Raw genomic sequence first — 16,971 nt, forward strand, 5'->3', positions numbered from 1 at the left:
AAGTCTTCAGTAAAGACTTAAAGGTTAGAGACCGAGTCTGCGTCTCTCACATGGTAAGCAGACCATTGCCATAAAAATTGAGAGCTTCTATAGTGAAGAAAGCCCTGCCTCTAGCTGTTGCTTAGACATTCTAGGACAATAGAGGCCGGCGTCTTAGTGGACCGTAGCGATATATGGATAGGTATGACGCCAGGACAAATCGGAAAGATAAGGTAGCGAGCAAGCCCATGTATGCCTATTGTAGGTTAGCAGTAAAACCTTGAAATCAGCCTGCCTTAAACAGAAGACAGCATAATCATTGTAATCAATATCAGTGGTGGGCCGTCAGGCCTTGCAAGACTTCCTGCTGGCCTAAAACACAATCATCAAGAAAAGAAAAAAAAAATCAAATATATTTTCCCACAAATATGTATATAAAGAATTATTCCCAGATAAGAAGTATATACATTTCAATTTCATAGCTTCCTCTGGTTGCACTGCTCCAGCCCCAGTTAGATTTAGGCTCGGTCTTTCATGATATAGTCTATATCCAATCATACTTCAGCCAATCATGTGTTGCACAGGGGTACATAAAATCTGCTTCTTAGGCCTTCAGAATCAAACAGTGCAAGGCGCTAATTACTGTACGCTTAATAGTGACATGAAATTATAAAATTTAAGTGCAAACCAATCAGCTTTAGAGTTGGCTACATTGTACCGGCCTGCTGGCTGGCTCCAGTGTTAACACAGGAGCCAGCTAGCAAGGGCGCTAGAGCGGTCCACGTCTTTGATTGGATCTACCATATTGAAGAGGCAGGTCCTATGGCAGGTCTAATGCAGAATCTAGGAAAAACTGAAGTTTGATAATACGAATAATTGCGTACTACCTAAACTGATTTTTTTGAACCCACAATCGCGGAGGAGGAGAAGATATCGAATTTTTGGTTCGAGGAGTATAATTATAAACCGCCATTCTCAAGCAAGAACAAACTTTTCCAAAGAAAAGTTTAGACATTGTATAGGAGAGGTCCGACCCGCACCACGTCAAAGACCTGTACACAGTGGCGAAGGGGTCTTCGTCAGTTGCGTCGCCACTTTTCAAAGCTTTACTATGCAAGGTTGCATAGAGAGTTCATAGCTGAACTAGACGTCACAGGCTCACAGGCGCTCGTTACAGCTCATCGCAGAGAAGCACTGCAACTGGTCACTGTCTAGCGGACATTTGCCTATTTATTTTTGCCTAAGTGAATACGATCCTTGGTAGTTTTGAATAGTAATAGACACATACCACTGATGCTTGCCAAATAATTTCGATTAGTTCTAAAAACTGCAGTCTAACGATAGCAGAACGAGACACCAAATACGAGCTGGCACTTACAAGCAATGGTGCTTTTTGAAAACTTTGGGAGAATCATTTGCGAGAAGGCTATGAAGCAACACTTTATTCCAACTCATCCAAGCGGTGTGAAATGAGTGTTCGACGGGCCCACGCGCGTAAGTTCAAGGCGCATAGGCAGAATTATGTGAGTTTAACACAGTTGTATAGAAATTGTTGACGAGAAAGACACGGCATCAGGCGAGCTGATGACATAAATGTGCGTGACCGACTCTTATAGTTTCATATTGGTTTTTCCCGACGTTCTTCTATTATGGAGAGAAAAATGAACATGTAGTCTGTAGGTCAGACCTGATAAAAGTTGTGGCACAGTGTTTTGATGCGCCTCAGCCAAGTACATATTGGCATAATCTAGTACTCGAATGACCAGTGGCAGGCTAAAAGTGATTAAGGAAGACGGCCACGGCCTAAGCCGAAGCCACTTATTCTTGTACAAACTGCTCATGCGACATTAGCGAACTAAATTTGAATTGAACAAGTAACTTGTGATCACAAGTGAATGTCCCACACAAGCTCCTAAAGCAACTGCACAATGACAAAACGATACAAAACAAGGACTTCGTAAAGGTTAGCTCTATAGTGCCTATAACAGACCATCGATAGCCCTAACTCCTCTGTACGTCAGTGTCTCCATTATATTCTTCACGAAATCCTTCCATAATGCAACAGCACCGTCTAACTTGTTAAAATCTTTCTAATATTATCAGTCTTTGGTGAGTAGCATTCACTCCAATATTGCCAATATCTTATTTTTTTTTATCAATAACAATTATTCCTATGTATTGTTTAATAATAGACACAAGCGATTATAAATCATATCAGTTTAATAATTAGAAGAAATATTTCTCTAGGTACTATCTCTTCAGTAGGTCATATGATTGAGTGTAGTCTGGCCCAGGAGTGTGAAGGTGAACGGAAAGGCTCTGGAGCAACGAACCACCCTTGCTGTCTCTGCCTGGCCGGTTCCCCTCTCTCCACTGGGATTCTCTGCCTCTAACCCTATTACAGGGGCTGAGTCACTGGCTTACTGGTGCTCTTCCATGCCGTCCCTAGGAGGGGTGTGTCACTTGAGTGGGTTGAGTCACTGACGTGGTCTTCCTGTCTGGGTTGGGGCCCCCCCTTGGGTTGTGCCGTGGCGGAGATCTTTGTGGGCTGTACTCGGCCTTGTCTCAGGATGGTAAGTTGGTGGTTGAAAATATCCCTCTAGTGGTGTGGGGGCTGTGCTTTGGCAAAATGGGTGGGTTATATCCTTCCTGTTTGGCCCTGTCTGGGGGTATCATCGGATGGGGCCACTGTCTCCTGACCCCTCCTTTCTCAGCCTCCAGTATTTATGCTGCAGTAGTTTGTGTCGGGGGGCTAGGGTCAGTCTGTTATATCTGGAGTATTTCCTGTCTTATCCGGTGTCCTGTGTGAATTTAAGTATGCTCTCTCTTTCTCTCTCTGAGGAGTTGAGTGCTAGGATCATGCCTCAGAACTACCTGGCATGATGACTCCTTGTCCCCAGTCCACCTGGCCGTGCTGCTGCTCCAGTTTCAACTGTTCTGCCTGCGGCAATGGAACCCTGACCTGTTCACTAATCTCGACCCGGCACAGCCAGAAGAGGACTGGCCACCCCTCATAGCCTGGTTCCTCTCTAGGTTTCTTCCTAGGTTTTGGCCTTTCTAGGGAGTTTTTCCCAGCCACCGTGCTTCTACACCTGCATTGCTTGCTGTTTGGGGTTTTAGGCTGGGTTTCTGTACAGCACTTTGATATGTAAGAAGGGCTATATAAATACATTTGATAACGATGGTCAAACAGTTTTATTTTTGTATCATCAGACCAGAGGATATTTCTCAAAAGTACAATCTTTGTCCCCATGTGCAGTTGCAAACCGCAGTCTGGCTTTATGGTGGCTTCTTCCTTGCTGAGCGACCTTTCGGGTTATGTGGATATGGATACTTTTGTACCCGCTTCCTCCAGCATCTTCACAAGGTCCTTTTTGTTGTTCTGGGATTGATTTGCACTTTTCACACCAAAGTACATTCATCTCTAGGAGACAGAACGCGTCTCCTTACAGAGCGGTAGGACCTCTGTGTGGTCCCATGGTGTTTATACTTGCGTACTATTGTTTCTACAGATGAAAGTGGTACCTTCAGGCATTTGGAAATTGTTCCAAGGATGAACCAGACTTGTGGAGGTCTACCATTTTTTTTTTGTGAGGTCTTGGCTGATTTCTTTAGATTTTTCCCATGATGTCAAGCAAAGAGGCACTAAGTTTGAAGGTAGGCCTTGAAATACATCCACAGGTATACCTCCAATTGACTCAAATGATGTCAATTAGCCTTATCAGAAGCTTCTAAAGCCATGACATTTTCTGGAATTTTCCAAGCTGTTTAAGTCAGTCAACTTAGGGTATGTAAACTTCTGACCCACTGGAATTGTGATATAGTGAATCTGTCTTAACAATTTTTGGAAAAATGACTTGTCATGCACAAAGTAAATGTCCTAAACATCTTGCCAAAACTATAGTTTGTTAACAAGAAATTTGTGGTGGTTGAAAAGCGAGTTTTAATGACTACAACTGTATGTACGTACACACACACACACACCAGTCAAACATTTGGACACACCTACTCAAGGGTTTTTCTTTTGACTTTCCTACCTTGTAGAATAGCAGCGACAACAAACTATGAAATAACACATATGGAATCATGTGGTAACCAAAACAAAGTGTTAAATCAATATTTTCTATTGAGATTCTTAGTAGCCACCCTTTGCCTTGACAGCTTTGCACACTCTTGGCAATCCCTCAAAGCTTCTTGAGGTAGTCACCTGGAATACATTTCAATTAACAGGTGTGCCTTAAGTTAATTTGTGGAATTTATTTCCTTAATTCGCTTGAGCCAATCAGTTGTTGTGACAAGGTAGGGGTAGTATACAGAAGATAGCCCTATTTGGTAAAAGACCATGTCCATATTATGGCTAGAACAGCTCAAATAAGCAAAGAAACGACAGGCCATCATTACTTTAAAGACATGAATGTCAGTCAATATGGAAAACTTCAAGAACTTTGAAAGTTAAGTGCAGTCGCAAAACCATCAAGCGCTATGTTGAAACTGGCTCATGAGGACTGCCACAAGGAAGGAAGACCCAGAGCCTTTGGTTTATGTCCCAGGTGTTTTTTTAAATAACCAAATAAAGAAATTATGTGAAGTTTTTTTTATCACATGGACCTCAACCTTTGTATCCCCTTTTACTGGGGTTTCGTCCATATCCATCTGCTTGATGAATTCTGCCATACAAAGCCTGCAAAACAAAAGAACATTACAATGTGATTTTCTGCTGCAGGAACCAGATACCTGCATTACCCCCTGGACCAAAACGAACCCTGACAACCTGCACATCCCTATTTCCTGTGAAGGGAGGCCTTCAAGAGGTGTGCCTTGTCTGAGCAAATTGGAACAGAAAGGGGTGGAACTGACAGAGGGTCAATTCATGTATATTTTTGTCATTGATATGAACATTCTGGGCAATACAACCTGTAACAACTCATCTATGGAAATTTACCTTTACTTAAAGTATAGACAACTGAAAAACTTGAGCTCATCATTGATGTGGATACTAACCCATACACCCTTATCTTTCCATTACCTCAGAATATATTTGTTAACAGAATAAGGAGATACATGAGTTAACGCACATCATAGAAATGTTTTGTCTAGTCCTGAGTCTTTTTTTAACCCCCGGCCACAGAGACACCTAGGTGACCACTGAGAGATGGCGCCTTTGCCTACTTTACTACAGGGCCTGCGGTAAAGTAACTAAAGGCTCCACCCCTCAGTTCAGAAGATTGGTTCTGTGATTATGGATAATTGTGAGTAATGATGAGTAAGTTCATACCTCCCCCAAAAATGCTAACCTCCCCTGTTATTGGTAATGGTGAGAGGTTAGCATGTTTTGTTGTAGCCTCTAACTTTCTCATCATTCATGATTGTTCTTTATTATCAGGACTAATTTAGAAGTGTTCAGAAACATCTTATTTGCTCACTTAGAAATAATTATTCCAGTCATCATTAACCAATCAGTTACTATAAGGCAAAACATAATCTGAAACAAGCAAGCTGTAAATGCATCCAACAAGTTTGCAGAGTCACAAGGTTGTAGTCACTGCGTGCTAGGAATATGGGACCAAACAATAAACGTTTGACAACTTTAATACATTAAGTGAATTAGTTTCATTTCTAAAACGGTCAAACATATGAAAAAACCCTCAGATAAAAAGGTGACCATCTGTACTGTTGCCGCAAACATTTGATCTCAAATACAAAACGCTGGAGTATAGAGCTAACTAAAAGTTTTAAGAGACTGTATGAGGAGATTAATAATGTATGGAGAAAATACCTGAAGTAATAACTATTTAGATTAACCACCAAGTGAAGTCAAGCACTGATAACATTGTAGATGCTTGTTCATAATCTCTCTCCTTCCTTCATTCACTCTCCTCCGGTCCCTTTCAGACCCAGCTACTATCAACCATGTCAATTATGATGAATTTGAGATTCCAGTGAGGTAATTAACTTATTGGTAGATAATAGACCATCCCTAGCCATCGTACAAAACATTGAGTTTTACCCAGCATGACCCCCTGACCTCTGTCCTCAGGGACTTGTAGTGAAGACTGGTGGTCCTTCCAGGGTAGTTGCTACCCGGCATCAAAAAGGAAACTCAGCTGGAACAGTGCAGAGGAAAAATGTATGGAGCTGGGAGCACAGCTGCTTGTTCCTAACTGTGAGGATGAGCTGGTAAGGCAGTCAGGGTCTGTGGGCTAAAGGTCCATATGAACAACACAAGCTTTGGAATGATGCCAACTGCACCATGAAGTACATCTGTGATGCAAACAGGAAATTATGAATAGTAGACCCATGTTTGCCATGCGCTGTAAGCTATGCCAGTGCTGCTTCACTGATAACATGATATTCTCAGGGTACAGGATGTATTTCTTTCAGTGACTGTATATAAACATCACACATTATGGCATGGGATTGTACCAGACTGCTGAGCAGAAGAAGCACACAGTGCATAACATAAGTTTAGTCATAGAATGTTTGATTAAAGCTTGGTATGTCAGAATTTAACAACTTTCTTGGAGTTATTTTCATCAGATATTTTTCAGGTATTTGTGGGTGAATATGAATAGCAAGGGAGATTTGAAACCGACCAATAACCAACAGAGGCACATATTGGATCTTGACAGTTATTGATTTCAAGAGAAGCACATGCTAGTACAGTACTAACAGAAAGCAGGGAGGTGGGCCACTGCGGGGGGAGAGAAGGACGGGTAAATGGCATGGCAAGTTTAAGGGGGAAATAAGAGCGATTTCTCCAATCTACAAGATGCAGATGACGAGAACATCCGAAAAAAGTTAGTTGCAGAATACAAGTTTTGACTGCATACCTGTCCGGTGCATTCACGGGTGTGCTCAAGCTGCCCCTCCCACAGTAGCAGCCAGTGTCGGTATAGTCCAGCACAGGCCAGCTGTCAGGGTTGGCACAGACAATCAAATCAAATGTATTTATATAGCCCTTCTTACATCAGCTGATATCTCAAAGTGCTGTACAATCATCGTCCTGAACTTCCATAGTGCCCATGGGATAGGTTCACGCATCGCCTGCACTAAGAGACACACGAGGGGCCACATACAGACCGTTCAAATATCCACATGACCATTTTTATATAAAAAATAATAATTTTGAGACCAATTGGTCACATACTAGTATTGTTTTACTAACTCTAATGAATAAGTTACATTTAACAGTATAGCAGCATGGTTGAAATGGGAAGGTGACCCAAGGTCTCATTCTAGAAAACTGACTGTTGTGCCCTTGTGGCATAATGTAAATGTATGTTACATAACCAGCTGTACTGAGGTACTGTGTAGGTACTGGGTCAAATACCTTGCAGTGCACATTGACTTAACTAAAATAATATTTCCTCAGAAGAAACTATGACAGGACAACTGGACATGAATTACAAGAAAACACTGTCATTATACTTTACACTGCTCTGTTACTGAAAAGCATCAAGTCTGCATCAAATCCCTGTCTCAACATACAGTATACCTAATAATACTCAGACTTGCAGATAGAAGGCTAACAGCAGCAGTGTGAGAAGCCCTTATTTTGGTGTTGAAGAGAATCAATGATCTAGCACACAATTTATATAGACTCATGGCCTTGAGGGGCGGGCTTTGGATGATTACCAGAGAGTGCCGGATGCAAAGTACACAATTGTACACAGGTTACTGCACAAACAGACACTATCAAACACTTACAGACCTGTGTATAGTGATAAAGGTGCATTGAATCACATTTCAATACTGGTTACATGTTTTATTTAATGTTTTATTTAAGTCATTTTTATCACAATCTATTTTTCAAGCGACAGGATAATATGCATAGAGACAGGAGACTCAGTAAGTCATTGTACAAGGCTGACTGGAGTCATGAACTGGAAATGTGTGGGAATTTAAGCATGTGTTTTGTCATTTACACAGCTGTCTTCCAAAGAACACTGGAATACAGTGTTCTTTAGAAGAAAGTTAGGGGAAAGGCTAAATTTACCTTCCAGAGTATTAGTAATTTATTTGATACAGTAAAATGCTATTTTAACCCTAACAATGACTGCTTTAAGAAAGCAATATTACACTAGAGCAGGGCTCGCCAACCCTGTTCCTGGAGAGCTACCATCCTGAAGGTTTTCACACCAACCCTGTAGGTTCACTCCAACCCTGTTCCTGGAGCGCTACCATCCTGTAGGTTCACACTCCAACCCTAATCTAGCACACCTGATTCTAATAATTAGCTGAACCAGGTTAATTAATCTCCAGGAACAGGGTTGGAAACACCTGTACTAGAGTAGATTACACTATACATCCTTTGTCCTGATCTGATCCACATTCTGATTGTGCCCACATACACTATAGCTGTTACATCTACACATGATAGTAAAACATGTCTCTTATCCATCCACATTGTGACCAGATATCCTGGTCCCTCCCTGTATGTAAGTTATTTAACAGATATTATTTTAAAGACACATATTGATGCCATAAGTCAATGGCATTACCTGCCAATGATTTTAGAGGGCAGGTGGTGATGATTTAAATGGTTTAAAACGTTCACTGTTTCCATCAGTCTATATTTGTAAGGTTGCATCTACACCAGTGTTTCCCAACACCTGTCCTCGATTAACCCAATAGCACACATTTTTGCTGTAGCCCCGGACAAACTCAACGGTTACAATTTTTTTGTATTTATTAGAGATCCCATCCTCACTACTCTTCCTGGGGTCCAAACACATTAAGGCACTTACACAAAACAAAAGACAACAATACATCATATAAAGAATACACCACTATATAGCTACAACACAAAATGTATGATACCACCATACAACAATATTACAATGTACATGTGTGTGTCTGTACCTGTGTGTCCTTTCACAGTCCCCGCTGTTCCATAAGGTAGACTTTTATGTTTATAAAAAAATCTGTTTCTACTGCTTGCATCAGTTACCTGATGTGGAATGTAGTCATGGCTCTATTTAGTACTGTGCGCCTTCCACAATCTGCTCTGGATTTGGGGAGTGTGAAGAGACCTCTGGTGGCATGTCTTGTGGGGTTGATGATTAGATGACAAGTTGAATCCGATGTGCTTGTCCAGGGCTACATCTAAAATGTGTACTGTTGGGTCTACTCTAGGACTGGAGTTAGAAAACACTGGTCTACACAGACACTAATTGGTTTTTTGACCAATCGGCTCGGAAAAAGAGCTGATGTGAAAAGATTTGATGTGATTGGTCAAAATACCAATTAGTGGAAAAATATCAGAATTGGGCTGCGTGTGTAAACGCAGCCTAAGATATCCAGACACAATGCATATCTGACTGCCTCCAGAGGTGGTCAGGAATATCTGATCACAATGTGTCTTCTAATCATCTACACCTGTCTAAAAATATGGGCACAATCGGACCGTGGACATGATCAGGACAAAGGACTGATGTTAGAACCAGGTATAAATGGGGCTATTGATAGCAGCAGTCCTTGGTAAACCAGTTTAGCACCCAAGGAAAGTATTTGAACCCTGAGATGCCATTCCGATTCCAGACTGAATGACACAACCCCTCATCTTATCACTTGTTCTCTTTAGCCTCCCTTCATCCAACATCAGAGGTAAAGTTGGTGTTTCCTCTGTCATGCATCCAACCGCCCTCCTGTTGCTGCTGACTGGTAAGACTGTCACGTTCTAATTATGATTAGAAGATTGTTGCCCCCTTGAACCAATGTTGAATTGACGTCTGTGCCCGGTAACTCTGTTATATGGAACCTCAATGTCAGGAATATGTGCAGTAGTGTGACTGATTGCTTCATCTCTTTCTTCTGCCAGCCTATGTGGCTCATGGTTCACTGCTGCAATTTGTCAGAATGATCAAGTGCACCCAGCCTGAAGTCAACCCCTTCATGTATAATAACTACGGCTGTTGGTGTGGCTTGGGGGGGACTGGAAATCCAAGGGATGCGCTGGATGGGTAACTGAATTTTATTCAACTTATGTTGGACATCATGACCAGGTTTTTGTGTGTGTGTGTGTGTGTGTGTGTGTGTGTGTGTGTGTGTGTGTGTATATTACGACTGGTGGTCACAATTTCGTCAGCCAGTGATTGTCAAGCAAATAACTGTCGGTCTCAGTAATTGACCGTTAATTAACAAACACACTAGTCATCTCTTGGCTTCCACACATAGCATACAAGGCCCTGATGCAGACCTTTGGAACATCTACATGCTTAATTTAGAGTTATTAATATAACTTAATTTGTTCGGCTATATGTTTTGATTTTTAATACAAGCTGCATGATGCGCCTCTAATGATTTAAGAGAAGTTGCTTGAAAGGCATGCTTTAGATTGGACCATTATCATGCACCTGTATCGAAACGGGGGCAGCGGAAAAAAATACATGTCATCTATGCACTTAAATAGCAAATGGAGGATGCTTTTCCCTGTGGTTTATTTTCATGCCAGCCAGGTAGACTATACTCCTGTTGTAAAGATAAGCAATATACTTAATATTAGGAAAGTTGAAAAATAAATATAGTAGGCCTACCCTATAGAAAGCTGATACTTCTCTTTTTAGTAGAGGCCATTACTCTGTTTTCTCGTGTAATTGCATAGCCTATTGAAATGTTGCGCAACATGAGCTCATGTTTCATTTTCAAATACATTTTCTTTGATGTCAGAGTGATTATAGGGACAATAGTGCTGAGTACCAGGCAGTTAGCACGTTTAGTAGGCTACTAATGACCATCAGAGCTTGGAGAAGCGTAATTACCGTGACTAAACAGTCACGTGGAATTTGACTGCCTTCATGACTCGTGGTGGTAATATGGTCACCACAACAGCCCTGTGTATATCTCAAACTCTTTACTTTTTCCTCTTTAACTCAGGTGTTGTGAGGTCCACGACCACTGCTATCAAGCGAGCAGGCATCTTCCAGATTGCCGTCCCGTCATTGATTATCCTTACATCAATCTGTATAGATTCTCTTGCACTAATGGGCAGGTCTCCTGTTCAGGTAACAACTGAACTCTAGAAACAAAATAATTTGTGGACATTTGCAATAAACAATACAATCTGTCCAAGCTCTATGAAATTGTCAGATGCACTGACGTTTTGTTGTGAAGGTGAGGTTTCAGCTTTGTCTGCTACTAATGTTTATCATGAGCCTAAACCTGTGTCCTTACTCCTCAGCCTCCAGCCACGTGTGCCAGGTCTCAGTGTGTGAGTGTGATCGTGTCGCCACAAACTGCTTCGCCCAGTCGACCTACAACCCTAAGAACAAGAACCTGGACCCCAAAGTCCACTGTCTCTCCTGAGCCAAGTCAAATCTGGAAGCAGCACCAACATCTGAAACTAAATATGTAAACACAACTGTAGATTCACAGAATGTTTATGAATCCTGTTTCATGCATAATGTGTGCCATGTTTGCTGAAACTGAATTTATTTTGCTAACAAAACTGACAACCTGATTAAATTATTGAATGGCACTCTTGAGTGTTTGTTAGTTCTGCATTTTTATTTAAAGCATAGGTGCCCTACTTGCAACCATTTTAAATTTAAACAGTTTATCAGCCAATTTAAATTGTTGATTTACTTGCATGTGACAGAATGCTAAATTGTAGCTGGTCCCATCAGATAAAAAGGCCTATGCTAACTTCACCAGGCGGCCGTGACTATCCTGGAACAAGTTCTGCATCAGCCAATGAAAATTGTTGCTGTAGTTGGCCGTGTTCTTAACATAGTTCAGTCCAACAGCACGTTCTGGTAATTAAAGCAACTATCACATGTATTTGACAAACTGGTCAAATTGCTCACTGTCAAGTGCCTAGTTGTAGTGGTGTGTATTTATGGGTGCCAAGGTAAACCAGGCTTCCCCCCCAAAAATGTACCATTTTGTGTCTGTTTTCATAATTTATTAAAGTAGAAAATAATACCCACTCAGCGTTGCACTCAACTGTGAGTGGTCCTGTCTCACACAAAACAAATTGTGAAGTCAAATTGGCTTCCCTTGACATCAAAAGCAAAACTTCATTGCCAGAAACAACTTGAATTTTTGCAACGTCGTTGTCCTCTGGTGGCTGGCTTGCTAGCTAAAATTGGCCCGATCTTAAATTAGCCATACATTGAGCCCATGGCCTGAGAGGATGGAAGTTCAATATGTAGCTAGATGTAGTAGGCTAATGTTAACCTGAGTGGCGCAGCGGTCTAAGGCACTGCATCTCAGTGCTAGAGGTGACACTACAGACACCCTGGTTCGAATCCAGGCTGTATCACAATCTGCCGTGATTGGGAGTCCCATAAGGCGGCACACGATTGACTCAGCGTCGTCTTGGTTTGGCCGTGATTGTAAATCATTTAACTGACATGCCTAGTTTAATTTAAAAAAAGATTAAGTTAGGTTAGCGAGCAAACATATTTTTTCACTTTTATTTAACCAGGTAAGCTAGTTGAGAACAAGTTCTCATTTACAACTGCGACCTGGCCAAGATAAAGCAAAGCAGTGCGACACAAACAACCGAGTTACACAAGGAATAAACAAGCGTACAGTCAACACAATAGGGAAAAAAGAAAGTCTATATACAGTGTGTGCAAATGGCGTGAGGAGGTAAGGTAAAAAATATGCCATAGTAGCGAAGTATTTACAATTTAGCAGATTAACACTGGAGTGTTAGATGTGCAAGTAGTGATACTGGTGTGCAAAAGAGCAGGAAAGTAAATAACAATATGGGGATGAGTTAGGTAGATTGGGTGGGCTATTTACAGATGGACTATGTACAGCTGCAGCGATCGGTTAGCTGCTCAGACGGCTGATGTTTAAAGTTAGTGAGGGAAATATAAGTCTCCAGCTTCAGCTATTTTTGCAATTCGTTCCAGTCACTGGCAGCAGAGAACTGGAAGGAAAGGCGGCCAAAGGAGGTGTTGGCTTTGGGGATGACCAGTGAGATATACCTGCTGGAGCACAGGCTACAGGTGGGTGTTATCATGACCAGTGAGCTGAGGTAAGGCGGAGCTTTACCTAGCATAAACTTATAAATTACCTGGAGCCAGTGGGTCTGGTGACGAATATGTAGCGAGGGCCAGCCGACTAGAGCATACAGGTCGCAGTGGCGGGTGGTATAAGGGGCTTTGGTAACAAAACGGATGGCACTGTGATAAACTGCATCCAGTTTGCTGAGTAGAGTATTGGAAGCTATTTTGTAGATGACATCGCCGAAGTCGAGGATCGGTAGGATAGTCAGTTTTACTAGGGTAAGTTTGGCAGCGTGAGTGAAGGAGGCTTTATTGCGAAATAGAAAGCCGATTCTAGATTTGATTTTGGATTGGAGATGTTTGATATGAGTCTGGAAGGAGAGTTTACAGTCTAGCCAGACACCTAGGTATTTGTAGTTGTCCACATATTCTAGGTCAGAACCGTCCAGAGTAGTGATGCTAGTTGGGCGGGCGGAAGCGGGCAGCGAACGGTTGAAAAGCATGCATTTGGTTTTACTAGCGTTTAAGAGCAGTTGGAGGCCACGGAAGGAGTGTTGTATGGCATTGAAGCTCGTTTGGAGGTTAGTTAACACAGTGTCCAAAGAAGGGGCAGATGTATACAGAATGGTGTCGTCTGCGTAGAGGTGGATCAGGGAATCAAGCAAGAGCGACATCATTGATATATACAGAGAAAAGAGTCGGCCTGAGAATTGAACCCTGTGGTACCCCCATAGAGACTGTCAGAGGTCCGGACAACAGGCCCTCTGATTCGACACACTGAACTCTATCTGCGAAGTAGTTGGTGAACCAGGCGAGGAAGTCATTTGAGAAACCAAGGCTATTGAGTCTGCCGATAAAAATACGGTGATTGACAGAGTCGAAAGCCTTGGCCAGGTCGATGAAGACGGCTGCACAGTACTGTCTTTTATCATGGCGGTTATGATATCGTTTAGAACCTTGAGCGTGGCTGAGGTGCACCCATGACCAGCTCGGAAACCGGATTGCACAGCGGAGAAGGTACGGTGGGATTCGAAATGGTCAGTGATCTATATATTATCTTGGCTTTCGAAGACTTTAGAAAGGGTAGGGTAGGGTTAAATGCGGAAGACCATATTGTTGTTGAATGCATTCAGTTGTGCAACTGTGTCGGTTTTCCCTTTCAAGCCCAAATATATCATACTTTGATTAAAACAATGACTTATTGACTTAAATCATTGTGCAACATCACAGGTAAACTCTGGGCATCGTCTTTCAGCTGAAAAAGTGGATTTTCACTGGTGTGGGCATTCCAGGCAAAAACAAATGGAGGGTGGATGAGTCGGCGTATAATGTGAACGTCTAGCAACCCAAAATGTTGAGTGTTCAAATCTCATAATTGACAACTTTAACATTTTAGCTAATTAGCTACTTGGGTAATGATGTTGTGCAATTACCCATGATGTTGCACAACGATGTAAGTCAATAAGTATTTTTTTAAATCAAAGTATGATATATTTGGGCTTGAAAAGAAACTGCCCGCGTTATGCCAATGTTGTGTCTTTTCCTATGAAATGACGTGTAATTTTTTTTTTGCCTACGTTTCGTTTCAGGGATGGGTTTTACTTGAACGTTACCACCCACCAGCATGGAATTGTTTATTAATTAGAAATGCCTGCCAAGTTTGCGAGTCGTGACTGAGCTGAGGAATATAATATATAAACTTGGCAAGAGCAAATATGGTGGAAAAATAATGTCTCACTCAGGCAGTTTACCATTGAGAAAAATGGTCAGTTCCGGTTAGCTTAACTGGGTGGGTGAAGTGGAGGACCTGTTGTCCTGTATATTCTTAGCGTTTTCTTAGCACTGTTCTCTCCCAAGTGCTTGTAAGGGCACAGATGACAGACCGGTAGGATTCCAGTTGAGGTAGTTGAATGATGCTGATTCACATAAAGCAGGAACGGCCCAGCACAGTGTATGGCTTCACAATTGTGTAAACCAAGAGTGTGTGTGGTTCTGAAAAGGGGGAAATTAAATACAATAGTAAATGGCAGGTATAAACTTAATACAACCTCCAATTACATAAATAATTGGAGGCTGTAAATAATATGCCTACAATAGCTTATGTGCTGCACAGGACAATACAACCTAAGAACATGGCTGTGACTTCATTAATGAATGATCAGAAGAGTGCAACTACACAGCACTACCGAGCAGCACCATAATCCTCCAACAACTGCAGGAACTTGAATGTACAATTGAAGTCGGAAGTTTTCATACACTCAGGTTGGAGTCATTAAAACTCGTTTTTCAACCACTCCACAAATTTTTTGTTAACAAACTATAGTTTTGGCAAGTCGGTTAGGACATCTACTTTGTGCATGAAACAAGTAATTTTTCCAACAATTGTTTACAGACAGATCATTTCACTTATAATTCACTGTATCACAATTCTAGTGGGTCAGGAGTTTACATACACTAAGTTGACTGTGCCTTTAAACAGCTTGGAAAATTCCACAAAATTATGTCATGGCTTTAGAAGCTTCTGATAGGCTAATTGACATCATTTGAGTCAATTGGAGGTGTACCTGTGGATGTATTTCAAGGCCTACTTTCAAACTCAGTGCCTCTTTGCGTGACATCATAGGAAAATCAAAAGAAATCAGCCAAGACCTCAGAAAAGAAATTGTAGACCTCCACAAGTCTGGTTCATCATTGGGAGCAATTTACAAATGGCTGAAGGTACCACGTTCAACTGTACAAACAATAGTACGCAAGTATAAACACCATGGGACCACGCAGCCGCCATACCACGCCATACCACAGACGCGTTCTGTCTCCTAGAGATGAACGTGCTTTGGTGCGAAAAGTGCAAATCAATCCCAGAACAACAGCATAGGACCTTGTGAAGATGCTGGAGGAAACATGGTACAAAAGTATCTATATCCAAAGTAAAACAAGTCCTATATTGACATAATCTGAAAGGCCGCTCAACAAGGAAGAAGCCACTGCTCCAGAACCACCATAAAAAAGCCAGACTACGGTTTGCAACTGCACATGGGGATAAAGATCGTACTTTTTGGAGAAATGTCCTCTGGTCTGATGAAACAAAAATAGAACTGTTTGGCAATAATGACCATTGTTATGTTGGGAGGAAAAAGGGGGAGGCTTGCAAGCCAAAGAACACTATCCCAACCGTGAAGCACGGGGGTGGCAGCATCATGTTGTGGGGGTTCTTTGCTGCAGGAGGGACTGGTGCACTTCACAAAATATTTGGCATCATGAAGGAGGAAAATTATGTGGATATATTGAAGCATGATCTCAAGACATCAGTCAGGAAGTTAAAACTTGGTCGCAAATGGGTCTTCCAAATGGACAATGACCCCAAGCATACTTCCAAAGTTGTGGCAAAATGGCTTAAGGACAACAAAGTCAAGGTATTGAAGTGGCCATCACAAAGCCATGACCTCAATCCATAGAAAATGTGTGGGCAGAACTGAAAAAGCGTGTGCGAGCAGTCGGGTCAAGAGGTGGCTGGAGACTGCAGACCTTATCCACAAGCTTCCTCATTTCCTGTTTAACTCCATCAAACTTGCTAAGCATATCCAGAATATCGTGGACTAGTTTCATGGGCTTAGTAGCCTCAAATGCATAGAACCTGCGTACGAATTGGTACATCGAAACAACATCCCTGCCACAGACAACTGTTCAAGAAATGTAAGGGTAAGTGATATTGAACAGAGAGCTCTGAATGTAGGCACATTTAATATGTACAATATACCTCACCCCCATTCCATGAATTCAACTTTGACCTACCAGTACCATCACCCACTTACCCCAAGGCAGCTCAACTTACCCTGTCCCTATGCCCAACATAACTAGAGTAAGTTGTGCCAAGAGACCACTTTTTGGGGAAAAGCTTTGTTTTCAAAAATGTTATGTTTACATCATTTCAGATTATTTCCAGGGATACACAACATCCTGAAATATATTTAGATATCTTTGTTAGAAATAATACTAAATTTCCCTTGACGTAGTGAAGTTTGATAGCCTACAA

At 41.8% G+C, this 16,971-nt stretch overlaps 1 protein-coding gene and 1 long non-coding RNA gene across 5 annotated transcripts in view; one reads left to right on the forward strand and one right to left on the reverse strand.

The window, feature by feature from the left end:
- Positions 1–11,462, forward strand: part of LOC111957543 (phospholipase A2, minor isoenzyme) — a 16,373-nt gene extending 4,911 nt beyond the window's left edge. For 2 of the 4 annotated variants that reach the window (XM_023978401.1, XM_023978402.1), the window contains 4 exons: positions 9,563–9,642; positions 9,800–9,941; positions 10,855–10,982; positions 11,159–11,462. In XM_023978401.1, coding sequence (XP_023834169.1) covers positions 9,609–9,642; positions 9,800–9,941; positions 10,855–10,982; positions 11,159–11,283 — 429 coding nt within the window. In that variant the 5' untranslated portion in view covers positions 9,563–9,608 and the 3' untranslated portion in view covers positions 11,284–11,462. The other 2 variants (XM_023978403.2, XM_023978400.1) reach the window with 2 other exon arrangements.
- On the reverse strand, positions 4,225–9,050 carry LOC139023529 (uncharacterized). The gene is made up of 4 exons (XR_011474658.1): positions 8,842–9,050; positions 6,810–6,890; positions 5,987–6,179; positions 4,225–4,660 (listed from the first exon to the last, which is right to left on the reverse strand). It is a non-coding gene; the product is annotated as an uncharacterized lncRNA (long non-coding RNA).
- Positions 11,463–16,971: the final 5,509 nt, after the last annotated feature.

The sequence above is a fragment of the Salvelinus sp. IW2-2015 genome, linkage group LG33, assembly GCF_002910315.2.
Source record: "Salvelinus sp. IW2-2015 linkage group LG33, ASM291031v2, whole genome shotgun sequence".
Classification (NCBI taxonomy): domain Eukaryota; kingdom Metazoa; phylum Chordata; class Actinopteri; order Salmoniformes; family Salmonidae; genus Salvelinus; species Salvelinus sp. IW2-2015.